Source organism: Polypterus senegalus, chromosome 3, assembly GCF_016835505.1.
Source record: "Polypterus senegalus isolate Bchr_013 chromosome 3, ASM1683550v1, whole genome shotgun sequence".
NCBI classification, from domain to species: domain Eukaryota; kingdom Metazoa; phylum Chordata; class Cladistia; order Polypteriformes; family Polypteridae; genus Polypterus; species Polypterus senegalus.
In genome coordinates, this window is record NC_053156.1 from 277,606,795 (window position 1) to 277,620,717 (window position 13,923).

Here is a 13,923-nt window from a genome sequence, read left to right on the forward strand (position 1 = left end):
CCTAAGCAGACACAACCCTAAATCGACCTTCGCACAAGTACATACTGAATCCATTTACATCAAATTTTAAATAAAGGATGTTTTATAGTGTAAGGCATGTTGACTTATACTGTCCTGTTAGCTAAAATGCAATTAGCTATCCTGTGCAGTGATGAAGCTACTCAAATTACGGAAGTAATGCCAAATATCAAAATGATGAGATTCACCTGACCATAAAAATTCCGCAAAGGAATCAGTGATTTCTTCAATCAACACCAAACCATTTTAAACACTTTCCACTACCCTTGGGACATTCTGGCTGGTTCGGCAGACAATAGCGGGATCTAAAAAAATATCAAATTTATAGCCCTAGCCATTACAGAAAACAATACTACAGGGGGCTGAATATGCAGGTCTGAAACTCTGCGACACATATGCAGCAAAACACAAAGATCTTTGTCCAACATAGGAGCCAGCTGCATTTTCTCAGCATTTGGGACACAACAAAAACACAATTGGTTTGTTCCCCAACACCATTTTAATGATCAGGATCAGCCAGCCATTAACAGTAAAATCTACTTTTTGAAATACTGTTAAAATGCTTTTTTTTTTTTCTTTTAGATTTTTTGCTATGGGTGTAAGAACAACATAAAGAATACTACTTTGCAGATTTAGGTAATGTAGTATTTTCTACTATTTTTAAAGTAGAGAAAAAAAAGAGTTAACCATAAGACCACTTTCTTGGAACATCAAAATTGACAGCTGGCACTACTAAAAAAAATAATATAAATCACAAAATAGGTCTACATTTTCTTTAAGTACATTTTTTCCTGAATTCTGAAGATGTACAAGTCAGGTGGGCTGGCCACTCTAAACTAGTCGAATATGAATATGTGCACAAGCACACACTGATGGACTGGAGACTCATGCAGAGTTGGACCTGCCTTACACCCTCGAAGGATTCTAGCGCACCCCAGCAGTCACTCTAAATTTAATAAGGCAGGTGCAAGAATGGATGGTTAAAAGCTGTAGATGTAAATAATTCATTGCCACATTAGCTGTCAGATAAAAAGGTGTAAGTATTTTGATTTTTATTAAGATGGAATATTGTCAATATTACAATTTGTAACTTTCCCCAAAATATTTTTTGCTTTTGGTAATTGTGAAAAGTAATACATAAAATTAATATTCTCAAAACAGCTTAATCAAATTCCAGGTCTCAAAGTCCACCACCTAACCCAGCAGCAAAAAGAACAAGACATGGACCAGTTCTGGAAAGAATACCAGTCAATCACTGGGCTAATTTTGAACTACCAATTAATCTAAAATGTTCAAAAACCTTCTGTGACATTCCTTTAAAATGCCAACTTTATATACAAAATAATAGTCACTTCTTTCTCATACAAACAAGGAGGAGGGGGACTTTACATGTTTACAACAACTTCTGAATATAAAGGAAAGGGTATGATCCACAAATAGTTTAGTATGTCTCCTTTCGTCCATCAAAGGAAAAAATCTCAGGGAATCAAGTCAGTGAAATAAAAATCAGTAGGCAAACATGTTAAAAAGAAACAGCCAGGGCTCGAAGTTGGTGAGGCTATGAAATTTTCTGTTGGCTTAGTAGCTTTAGCAGCATTTAACAGTATGATGGACTATTCAAAATTTTCATTGCAATGACTTTCAATGGACATTCTGTGAAAACCCCTTTGCCGTTATTTAAGCATCTTGTCATACGCATGAATATACAGTTTCAACTTTGACTGTCTAAAACCAATGCAAAAAATATTAAAGATTGGTTTATAATAAAAAAAAAAAACTTTGGATGAGTATAACCAACAAGAAACAAAGTATAAAGACAGGCTTTATAGCCTGCATCTCAAAGATCAGCAAACTTTAAGCACCAACCATTAAACAGACAAAGTAATTATGACTTGCTCACCAGGACAAGTGCAGAATGTTTTACCACCCTAAATGTCATTGAAATAGCCATGAGCTTTTACAATTCATCTGTCCAAACAGAAACTGGATATGATGCAAGGGTAAGGCGATTGATTTCCTAATGGTATCAAACTAAAATAAACCTTCCTCCCTTAAACCTTCATACTTAAGTTGATATCAAGCACTGGCTAGATCTCTAGTAACTGTAATGACAGGAGTGTTAGTTAGCCAATTTCTAACATGAACACATATAAGCAATAAATAAAGTGCTGTGCTGTTTTGTGTTCAGTGATGTACATATAATAATGGATTTTCACAAAACATCACTATGCTTGTCTATTTGCTAAACAGCCTTAAAGTATATAAAAAAATGACTAAAAAGTACAACATGGATTCCATCCCCACAGTGAATCCTTATTTAGAAGTTAAAAGTCCAATTTGTTTTGGATGTTTCAATGCAGAATTGGCACAATATTTAGTATTGTTTACTTATGCCACAGAAATCTATGTTCAATATCCACACATGTAACAAACTCTGGAAAGTCTGGACATTCTCAAGGTCAGCGCGAGTGTTTTTTCTCATCCAGAAAATGCACATGTTGGACTGAAAGTTGAGTCTAAATTGAGAGGTACAATATTCTTCTTTCTGTAATAGACTGATACCCCAGTTCAAAACAAGATTAGGTCCACAGCTTGTTCCTGAGACAGGCTCTCTTCAGGAAATGAAGAAATTGTGAGTTAATTTCTAAAACTCCCTTTCTGCTCCCCTAAATAATTAAAAGATATTCCATGCAGTTCTTTGAATATTCCTTTTGGGACCCCCATATTTGAATAGAAGAGCTTCCACTAATTATTAAAATGTAATACTCCAACAACCTTTAATTCAACATACATCCTCTATTTTAGGATAATGGAGGTCAAAGGCCATTTAAGCCAATTTGGACACCGAGTCGGAGCCAGCCTCCACACACGCTCATATATAATTTCCGACCAATTCGGCCTCAAATTCCCTGACATAAAAATATTCTTGATGTAGGAAAAGTTGCAGTGGTAAGTAGGATCACACAAACATTCAGGGTTACCATAGCTGTAAATTGCATTGAACAAAACTGCTGTTACAGAGGCAGGGTGTCGCCTCTGCCACCTCTTCAAGGATCTACTGAACAAACAACATGAATCCTTTGTTTGGATGTTGATTGTGTGGATTTTGCAAATCTCGTTTGCTTTCTTCAAAACTGATCTCTGTAGAAGTTTCTACATGAGTGGGCCCTGTGATGGACTGATGCCATGCCCAGCGCTGTTTACTCCCTTGTGCCCTCTGCTGCCAGAATTGGCTCTGGCTACAGTAAACTAGGATTAAACGGGCTTGAAAACATTATGCTGGAAAAAGGCATCTTCCAAATAAATAACTGGGTACCGGTTCAAATTTAAACACAGCATTGTAATTGTTTACTGTATAATAATTATGTAAAATCTGTACGAGTATTTATCCATATTGCTAAATGCTACCTTAACCAGTAATATATGAAGCTTATTTTTATAGAATTTGGTCAGGTACGCATTTCTTATTTTGACACACTTTTTTTATTTTTTTTTTTTTTATTTTATTGGAATCCATACAAACAAGTTTTTACAAAAAGAAAAAGAACTTAAGTTATAAGGTATGAAAAGCCTAAAGCACTAAAAAAAGTAGAGGTAACAACTTTTTTGTTAAAGCCAACAAAACATTTAGGTGGCACACTCTTATGAGTATAAACTGAAAAGTACTTATATCTGGCACAGACTTGCAAAAGTCAAGAGGGCATGGCTTCTCAAAGGGAACTAGTGAAAAATGAAGTGCAACTCTGTAAAAGATTTAGAATTCAATGAATCTATAGACAAGGTGCAATAAAATTAGGAAACATTATATAAAACAATTGTCATCCCTTGCCTAGAAATGTAGAGGGAACACATAATGTTAGTTCTATGGAACAGGGTCCAGGTCATGACAAATGAATACAAGGACAGATATTACTGAAGTAATATGTCAAGAAGGCAGCCAGGAAAACATTCTGAGGATGTAAAGGGGGTGTGTGTGTGTATATATATATAAAAAAAAAATCAACTCTATCACCAAGCTCCAAGAACGAAAGCTCTGAAAGCTTTGGGTATAATGAAGGGGGATATTCACCTTATGCCTAACTAACTAAATGTTGGAAGTGTTAAGAACACATTAAGGGATACACACACATACAAATGAAGACTCATCCTTTTGCTGGAATAGGGAAAACATTGATATAAATGTCAGATGTAGAAAATTAGTGCGTAACAAATGATACTTAAAAATGCTATGGAAATTTCAAGGGCAACACATTACATCAAAAGCAAGCAGTAAATATTTCCAGCAACTATACAGATTCTCAAAGTAGGCATTGTGAAATGGAATTTCTTAATCAACTAGAAGAAATTTTTTCTCTTTTTTAAAGATATTGGGGCTGAGCAAAACCACAACCGAACAGTGAATGATTCAGACAGCATTGTTTTATACAACAGTGGGATGGTTCTAGACTTGCATCATCAAACTATTAACAATGAAATACTTAGAGACACACTCTTCCCAGCTGAGAGCTGCACAGAAAATGAGGCATAGGTTTACAGAGTCACTGTTATGCGCACAGTGGATATTAAGGGAAAAAATAACATTAAACAAAATACAATTGTAAACAATACAATAAGCACTTTGAGCATAGGAAAGATTTATAAATACATTATTACTAATAATCTACCTCAAAATAGAAATAAAAGGTACTACAGGCAACAAACCATCCCAAAGAAAAGTTTAAAAGTCTACCTAAAGGAAATCCCCACCCAAAATGAGTATACTGTATATATTATTTATCCTATGTAGTTTATAGTGGTGGCCAAGAATTTTTTTTTATACAAAATGCAAAAGTTTGATATAACAGGGGCCAATTTTAACCAAAGCTGTACAATAGTAAACAACATAAAAAACATCCATGGAAAAAAAAAAATATCATGTCACTCTTCTTGCATAATACATGGAAGCAATCCAGTCATATCCTCAAAACATGCAAAACACTTTTTTTTTGCTACAATAATGTTAAATACTGTATATTTTTCTGAAATATATATATATATATATATATATATATATATATATATATATATATATACACATACACATCATAAGCAGGAAACTAAAACCTCAATGGAATTTATTTTTTAACTGAAGACATGACAATTGACCAACAAACGAGTGGGAGAGACGGATCTTCAATTCAAAAAGTTATTCCACTCATGTGTGCAGACTATTTCAGCAGTATATACTAAACAATATTTTAGTGAAACAAAATGTTTTACACATTTTCAGTATAAAGCTGTATAAATGATATATGAATTACGCAACACAAGTTTTTTTTCACTATGGATATTTTTCACATTGTTCGCCATTGTACAGTATAGGTCACTAATGGCTTGTATTATACCATTATACTTTTTTTTTTTCATTCTGCCCAAAAACACGAGATTAGACATTTTTCTGACAACATTACAAAATACATAACGTAAGTAAACATATAATTTTTTTTTTTTTCTGGCAGGAGAATTCATGTAACCTGCTAAAATTAGAATAAGTACTTCAGGGTTTGGATGTTATTGGTGTGGGCACTGGATTCTCTCACTCGTCACCCACAAGTCCCCCCTGAAAATATGTGCATGCACACTGACTGAGATGAACTGGAATTCTGTATGAAAGTTCTTTTCAGTGTTAGTAACACAAGCTCTGCTATACCCTGACCCTGAATTAGACCGGGTTTGAGAATGTACATATTGCATTTATGGATATAGATTTCAGGACACAAACAATGTACTGGATATTTTGGGAAACAACACACTTAGCCCTAACCTCCATTAGTAAAATTTTCAGAGATTAAAGGAACATTTCAGATGTTTGGAATTTGCATGTTCTTCATGTGTCCATGTGGGCTTCCTCTCACCATCCAAAGACACACAGGTTAGGAGGACTGGTGATGCTACATTTACTCTAGTTTCTGTACGTATATGTTCATCCTGTGAGGGACTGGCACACTGTCTAGGGATTGCTCCTTCCTCGTGATCAATGCTTGCTGAGATATAGTGAAGGCAACTTGTGAACAATTACTTCTTTTCGAAGAACTCTTTTCAGAGAATCATACAAATGAATTCATGAGCACAAACAAATCAATTTGTGGAGCTCAATGGGAGCGCTAAAGTGCATGTGTGTTCTGTGTAACATCATCAGCATCTTTTGTTTCACTGACGCTGGCAGAGGTTTAAAGCACATGTGCAATAACAACAGGAAACACGAGTCTCAACTTGTTTCACTTGCGATTGTTTAGAATTCAAACTACTATATATAAATATCAGCGAACAAAAACTTTGCCACCGATGATTCTCTCATTTGGGCTGCACAGTGGCGCAGTGGTAGCGCTGCTGCCTTGCAGTAAGGAGACCAGGGTTCGCTACCCGGGTTCTCCCCGTGTCTGCGTGGGTTTCCTCCGGGTGCTCCGGTTTCCTCCCACAGTCCAAAAACATGCAGGTTAGGTGCATTGGATATTGTCCCTAGTGTGTGTGTGTGTGTGTGTGTGTGCCCTGCAGTGGGCTGGCACCCTGCCCGGGGTTTGTTTCCTGCCTTGTGCCCTGTGTTGGCTGAGATTGGCTACAACAGACCCCCCGTGACCCTGTAGTTAGGATATAGCAGCTTGGGTAATGGATGGATTCCCTCATTCATCATACAAAGACAATTTATATTAGAATATATTAAGTTTTATTTTGCACAATTCATTACTGGAATTGTTTCACGAAACCAAATATATCAACAATATTGAAACTAATGTATTTATGTCCCTTTGTGCATTCAATAAATTAATCACACAAAACTCAACTTTATAAAAATATGATTCTAATTTCTAATAACTTGCTTTTTTTAAAAAAAAAAACACAAGCACAATTTTTTTCATTTTACAGCTCATTGACTGTACTTGACACATTTGAGTTCAAACTGAATCATCACCAAAGAGCCAGTTGCATGATTCTCATTCATTTGATTTGTGAACAAGTCATTATCTTAGAACGAGTCATACCATTATCATTCACTTTTTACGTAACATCTTATTTTTATGTTGTCATACTTTATGTACAGAAACAGGAAAATGTCATAAGAATTACCATCATGTAAATTATGTATACATACACAGACACTATATATACACAGTGTGTATGTTATATATATATATATATATATATATATATATATATATATATATATATATATATATATATATATATATATAAATAAATAAAATGTTGGAATTATTAAATTAGATATTTGTTATGCAATCAGAGGGGGCTTTACATATGCACCACAATATACACAATATAAACCTAAAAATGAATCAAAAGAATTGAGTCTCTGATAGTTCAAAAAGAATCAATTCAGCAAAGTGAACTGAAATGTTCATCATAATGAAGCGGGTTTACAAGATAGATAGATGGATGAATGGAAGGATGAAGAAAGCAGGGAATAATTCACAGGACAATTTGTTAATAAAATAACGGCACCTGTTAAGAATAAGGCAACGTCAACCATTTATTTGGAAGGCTTACAAAAAAATGATATGGTGCACTTGTAAATGCTGTTCACCTGACAGCTCCAGAGTCCCGGGTTCAGAATGTGGCCAAGGCCCTGTCTGTGTGAAGTTTGCAAGTGGTTTTTATTCTACAGGTAATCTGACATGCCTGCCACTTCCCAAAGGGCTGACTGTTGATGTGCAACTTTAAACTGGCCCAATATAAGCGAGTATGAATGACTGTGCCCTGCAATGGCAGTCCGAACAGTGATGTATCCCATCTTGGGCAAAGCTTCCCAACTGTTTTGAAAATGGATGAATGGAAAAGCCTTTGGGTGGTGTGGTAGCACCGCCGTGCGTGGAGATTACATTCTCCCCACACGAGTTTCCTCCAGGTTCACCGGTTTCCTCCAACAGTTCAAAGACAAGCAAGTTTGGAGGACCAGAGATGCTAAACTGATCCTGGTGTGTGCATTCACCTGGCATCCTTTCCAGGGATTGCTCTTGCCTTGCACTCTAAACTCAAGATTAAACATACTTAGAAAATGGTATGGAAAACATTTTACTTGCTGGGAGCTCTAAAGTATTTAATAAACGCAAATTAGCTGAATGGGTGTAAAGAAAACTTGAGGCCATCTGTGCTAAGAAAAACAATGGAAGATCCAGAGGTCAACTCATCATCTCCAAACAAAGAGTGGCATACAAGGGAGTTCTGTAGCATCGTCGCTGGACGCCGAGCTACAGAAAGAAATCAGCCACTTAATAGCTGGAGAAACATTCAAACGGCAGGCTTCTCCTCAGTGGCAGCAGTGATTTACGAGAGAAGCGAACAGTTCAGGGAGGCAGGTCACACATAACGGGGATTCAGAGGCTGCCACTTCAGCCAGGGGTGTCGCACTCGATGTTAACAGTTACTTGGATTACAATAACTCGCGTCATGGCGACTGGACTATCAATACCCATTCGATAATTTCTGACATTTCAGAAAACCAGGCGTAGTTTCACGAAACACTGTTTTTCGCTAACGGCGATGAGGAGGGCTACATCGTCGGCGATAACGAGCCACTGTATGTCAGTCAAGGCATGCAGGCCTCGTTAAGTCCCCGACACACCACAGCAGGCGAAAAGGATTTTTTTAGAAGGCCATTCGGCCGGACACTCGGACAGAGATGGGGGTGGGGGAAGACATGTACACGGCGCGGACGACACCATTACCGCTATCACGTTGACGAAGGTGGTCTTGCCCGAATACTGTAGCCCCACCAGGGTAAGTTCCATCTCCTCCTTCCAGAACAGCGCCTTAAACCAGTCCAACAGCTTATTGAAGAGGGCAATCATGACGGCGGGTATTCGTACGGGCCGGGGCTTCCCTTCTCGCTATGCTTAGGTTTGGCTCACTGACAGATGGACACCCGGCCCTGTTTACTATTGCAGCGTCTCTCTCTTGTCTCCCTCCTTCCAGTTCTCCGGAGGCCAGTCCTTCCTCAATGAGGCGGGGCCCCGACCGGCACGCAGGCGGCGTCTGAACAAGAGGGCCTCCTGGGTTTTAGGGCCTCGGCGAATGACCTGTAGCGCCCCCAGCGGGGATGAGCTGCATAATTCACTATAAGGCGCTGTTTCTGATAAGCATTGAACTACCGTGGGGAGCTGCTGTCATGCTCACGCTTTCCCGAAAAAAGTATTTCTAGATCCCCTGCTGAACTTAAACAATTTGAGTACAATCATTTTCAGCGCTTGAAGTGCACTCAAAAGTAAGTGCCTGCATAACCTTCCTGAGCAAAATTAGACCTTATGAATTTTGCTTCTGAAATGCATCATATCTCTTACATGGTTTGTTGGATAACCACATTCTTCTTTATTTCATCACTAAGGTGCACTGGATGTCATAATTCTTTAATAACAATTCTTTTGCATCTATATAGCGCTTTTCTCACTACTCAAAGTGCTCAGCAATTGCAGGTTAAGGGCCTTGATCAAGGGCCCAACAGAGCAGAGTTTCTTTTGGCATTTATGGGATGCAAACCGGCAGCCTTCTGATTGCCAGTGCAGATCCCTAGCTTCAGAGCCACGCTTGCAACCACTCTTGATTTTAATAATGTAAGTTTGATCCAATTTTCTGATCTTCTTCAGGGGAAATTTAAATTTACATGTATTTCCTAGCAGGTGCCAAAGAGGTCAACATAATTGAATGAACATCAGTCTGGGGACTGTTTGGGAACAAGTGTTACAAAGTTGATCATCACAAGTGAAGAGCTCAGAATAAAATGCACACGAGTTACAACTCCTAGATTTCAAAGCTTAACAGAAGTTAGATAGAAATTCACCAAACAAGAGATTCTTCGAGTGCTTCTTAAACACATTGAGGGAGTTAGAGTTTTGAATGGAGATGGGCAGCTCGTTCCAGCAACTAGGAGCTACACATGAAGAGAGTCTGAACTGAGATTTGATACCACACAGAGGTGGCATCACCAGATGTTGTTCATTAGCAGAACTGAGTGGATGAGAAGGAACACAGGACCTCGTTAATGTCTCCCTATATTTGCATATTTGGCTGACACCTTTATCCAAGGTGACTTACAACATTAATGGTACAATTGGTTCCATTTCTTTTGGTTTTCCAATTAGAGAACAGGCAGGTCAAGTGACTTGTTCAGGATCACATTGTGTCAGTAGTAGAATTTGAACCCACAGTTCTTAACCCCAACTATTCTGCTGGCAGGTTTCATGGATTTAAATATGTACTGTTACAGGAAGCCAATGTAGTAATCTGAAAAGAGGAGTAAGATGTGCTCACCTCAGCTGGTTGAACACCAGATGTTCCACTCGATTTCAAATCATCTGCAGCGGCTTGGTGGCACATTCAGGTACTCCTGCTAGCAGAGAATTGTAGAAGTCCAGACATGAGCAGACCAAACCTGGACTAGAAGTTGTGATGCATGCTCTGTCAGATATGGTCTGATCTTCTAAATTTTATGTAGAGTGAATTTGCAAGACACACAGATCATGGCAACATAGTTACAGCTAGTCATTGATCACCATCTCAAGGTTGCACGCTAACTTGTCAGGTGTTAGCATCATGAGCTAAAAGCTGAACAGAGATTGGTGCTCAATAGACTGATGAGCTGGAATGACAAGGTAGGCCCATCTTTGCCATGCTGAGCTGTAGATGATGTTCCATCATACAGGTTGCAATATCAGTGGGACATGCAAAGATTCTAGCTAATACTGGTAGGAAAATCCATGGGACTGGGTGATAAAGATAAGAGGAGAGGGCCCAGCACAAACCCTTGAGGCTCCCACATGCTTGCCTGGCATATACTTGACACCTCACCATGCTAGGACACAAGGTAGACCTCTCTAAGAGGCAGGACTCAAAATCACCTGAGGACACTCCCAGTGATGCCATGACAAGAAAGATCTGGTGGCTGACTGCATCAAAGACAGAGGAGAACAGAATATATACTATTCAGTAGTCCGCTACAGAGAGCACCTAAGAAGTGAAATGCTTATTGAAAGGACTCAGGTAAGGTTGTTTTTTTAATGTGAGCTCCCATTTGTTCCAACTCAGAGATGCATCAAGTATTCCTCAAAAACACTTTAAGGTATGAGTTTCTATTTGTTAAATCCATGATATTACTGTGATCTTTGAACTTCTTCCAGGGATTGATTGATTAATTACTTATATACAGTGCTTTTCTAATCCACTCAAAGCACTTTAAATAGACAGTGGGAAGTCACTTCACCACTTTCACCAAATTCAGACATCAACCTGGCAGTGATGACAGCCATTCTTGTGCTAGTATGCTCACCAAACATTAGGTGGTGAAGGGGTGAGAGAGATAGTTAGCTAATAAGGATGACTCGGCTGTGATGAACAATTTAATTTAGCCAGGACATCAGGAACCACCATACTCTTTCCAAAAGATGCCCAGGGATGTGTTAAGACCACAGAGTACTCAAAACCTCGGCTTTACATCTCCTCCAAAGGAAAGTGCCAGTTTGTACAGCACAGTGCTTTCATCACTGCACTGGGATATAAGGATCCACACACAGACCACTGGTCAAGTATCCCCTACTGGCCTCATCAACACCTCTTCAAGCAGCAACCCAAGCTTTTCCTAGGTAATCTCACATCCAAGTGCTGATCAGGTTCATACGTGCTTAGCTTTTTTCTGTAGTGAAGGAGGATGAGTCTTATCTTCCACTTCCATCTAGATACACTTAATTTCCTTGTGATACTTTTATAAATGTAAGCACCCAATGTCCAATCTCTGAATAATTAAAGAACTGAAAGTTTATTTTCCGCTTTATGAGTTATATACAGCTTAATGCTGTCACACTAGCATATGCTTACATCTCCTAGCAGCATCAATCTATCAATTTACCTTGCATGCCCACACTTACCATTTAATTAGGGGTCATGACCAAATGAAAATAGATGTGTTGTGCCAGGGTTGTGAAATGTGAGTGGCTGGAAAAGACAATCTGTTAAGATGACTTAAATAGTTGGATAGAACAAACAGTTTGAACTACAATAAGATGGAAAAGAATCAGGAAGAGTGGGAAATCAAATGTAAATTAAGGCCCAGAAGTGTATATTGGGAAATCAACAAGTGGCTGCAAAGGATAAAAGTGTGTCACAGGGCATGACCTGGGCCCTGCAAAGCTAAATATAACAGAGTGACAGAAAAAGAGAAAAGTGTTCACTGGCAGTGAGGATGTACACTGACATGTTAGTGTGGGAGAAGTAAGGTATGTACATTTACTGGTCTCTTCATTTACTTCTCAGATGAACAACAGAGAAGGAGGGAAGGAGAAAGTGAGGTGCCATGTGAGGTGAACTGGGTAATTCTCTCCAAATATACTGGAGAGTAGTTGACCGGATAGATGCCTGTGATGCATCTTGTTACTTTCTGAAGGGCCCCATTACTCTGTGCCATGTTTTTCACATATTAAAATGGTTTTTGTTCACTTATTATTTTCTTTTATGAAAAAAAAATAACTGACCCTGGATTTAAAAAATTACCTTTATTATATACGTACATCTCATCTCACTTTATTCCTGGCAGCCCAAAGAAAGCGCAACCTACAGACTAAACTGCATTAAAAAAAATAGAAATTCTGAGTTTATTCTTATTGGTATTGGGATAGCTTAGTTGGACAAACATGACTTAGGGTCTAGCAGGAGGATTAGGAAAGGTGAGCATCTAGCTGAGGCTTGACATTTATAGGCAGCATAGCTGTGTTGTCCCCAGCATCTAAAAGTGATCATACTGTTAACAATGTAGAACATAGATGGTTCTCTGAAAAAAAGTTCCATATTGTATGTTGTGTATAAAATTTGCCAAAAGCCTCATAGAATAGACCATCCACAGCATCAAGCTTCAATATTTGGAGGCTCCCAGATTTTTAACCATTCTAGGATAGCATTTTGTCAAAATGCTGGCCTGTAGCAACTGATATTGTATGACTAATTAGTCATTAGGAGAAGCTTTGCTACTGACCATTTGAAACATTCATATAGAAATGATTCTTCTTGGCACTTGAGGGTATATTAATTGTGCTTGAATGAAATGAAAAAGATCTCAGGACCATCATCTTCAGAAAAATATATCAAACCAATTCTAGCCCTTTAACGAAGGGGAGCTGATGCTGTGTGCTTTGTATAATATGCTTCATCAACCATAAGGCTATCTTCTTAGAAAATGTCTGCAACTCCAGTTTGCTTCCAGCAAAACCTCACTTGTAGGTAAATGTTTATATATCCATATAGAAGGAAATACATTCATGTGGAAATTCTGCAGCAAATGGGCACTTTAAAACTATAACAACTATTTTACAATAGAAAAGGCAATGCAAAAATATAGACTTTTTTTCTAGAGGATCTTGGACGTTCATGTTCTGGAGTGCTTACTGGCAGCACTTTGACTCTAGCTGAGTGCTATACAAGGCCAGGGTCAAGTAGATAAACTGGTACTGTTCGCTTGTCTGAATCATGCCTCCCCTGGAAGTACAAGAGAGAAAAACATTAAAGAGAAGGAGAGAAATGGTGTGCCTTGTACTACATCACTCATACTTGTTTCCTTACCAGTTTCTGTAATCCCATAAAGGAAAGTTTATGTGAATTAAAGCTAAACCTCAACACCCTGATTGCTTCCCATTAGGATTACCTATCAGGCTCCTTTCTAGAATAGGCTCACAATTACTAAATACACCATAAACTCTTAGGTGGAGTATTGAAATCTTAAAATTCCAATTCATTTCTAAGTGGCTCGTCACTGTCATATATTCATATATTTTCATACTAAGTGGGGCTGAAGGCCACAGACTGGTAATTGATACAGGCCAACACAGAAAGTCTTGGCTGCCTAGACACACTTCCTTTGTGATTATTTAGTTA

At 38.2% G+C, this 13,923-nt stretch overlaps 2 protein-coding genes across 2 annotated transcripts in view; both read right to left on the reverse strand.

Annotated features, from left to right (window-relative positions):
- The window catches only part of arl8a (ADP-ribosylation factor-like 8A), a 95,652-nt gene extending 86,624 nt beyond the window's left edge, over nucleotides 1-9,028 (reverse strand). Inside the window, exon 1 of the mRNA XM_039749243.1 lies at nucleotides 8,739-9,028. Coding sequence (XP_039605177.1) covers nucleotides 8,739-8,861 — 123 coding nt within the window. The 5' untranslated portion in view covers nucleotides 8,862-9,028. The remainder of the gene's footprint in view (nucleotides 1-8,738) is intronic.
- A 3,508-nt stretch (nucleotides 9,029-12,536) lies between these two features.
- The window catches only part of LOC120526205 (tyrosine-protein phosphatase non-receptor type 7-like), a 67,787-nt gene continuing 66,400 nt past the window's right edge, over nucleotides 12,537-13,923 (reverse strand). Inside the window, exon 10 of the mRNA XM_039749244.1 lies at nucleotides 12,537-13,527. Coding sequence (XP_039605178.1) covers nucleotides 13,434-13,527 — 94 coding nt within the window. The 3' untranslated portion in view covers nucleotides 12,537-13,433. The remainder of the gene's footprint in view (nucleotides 13,528-13,923) is intronic.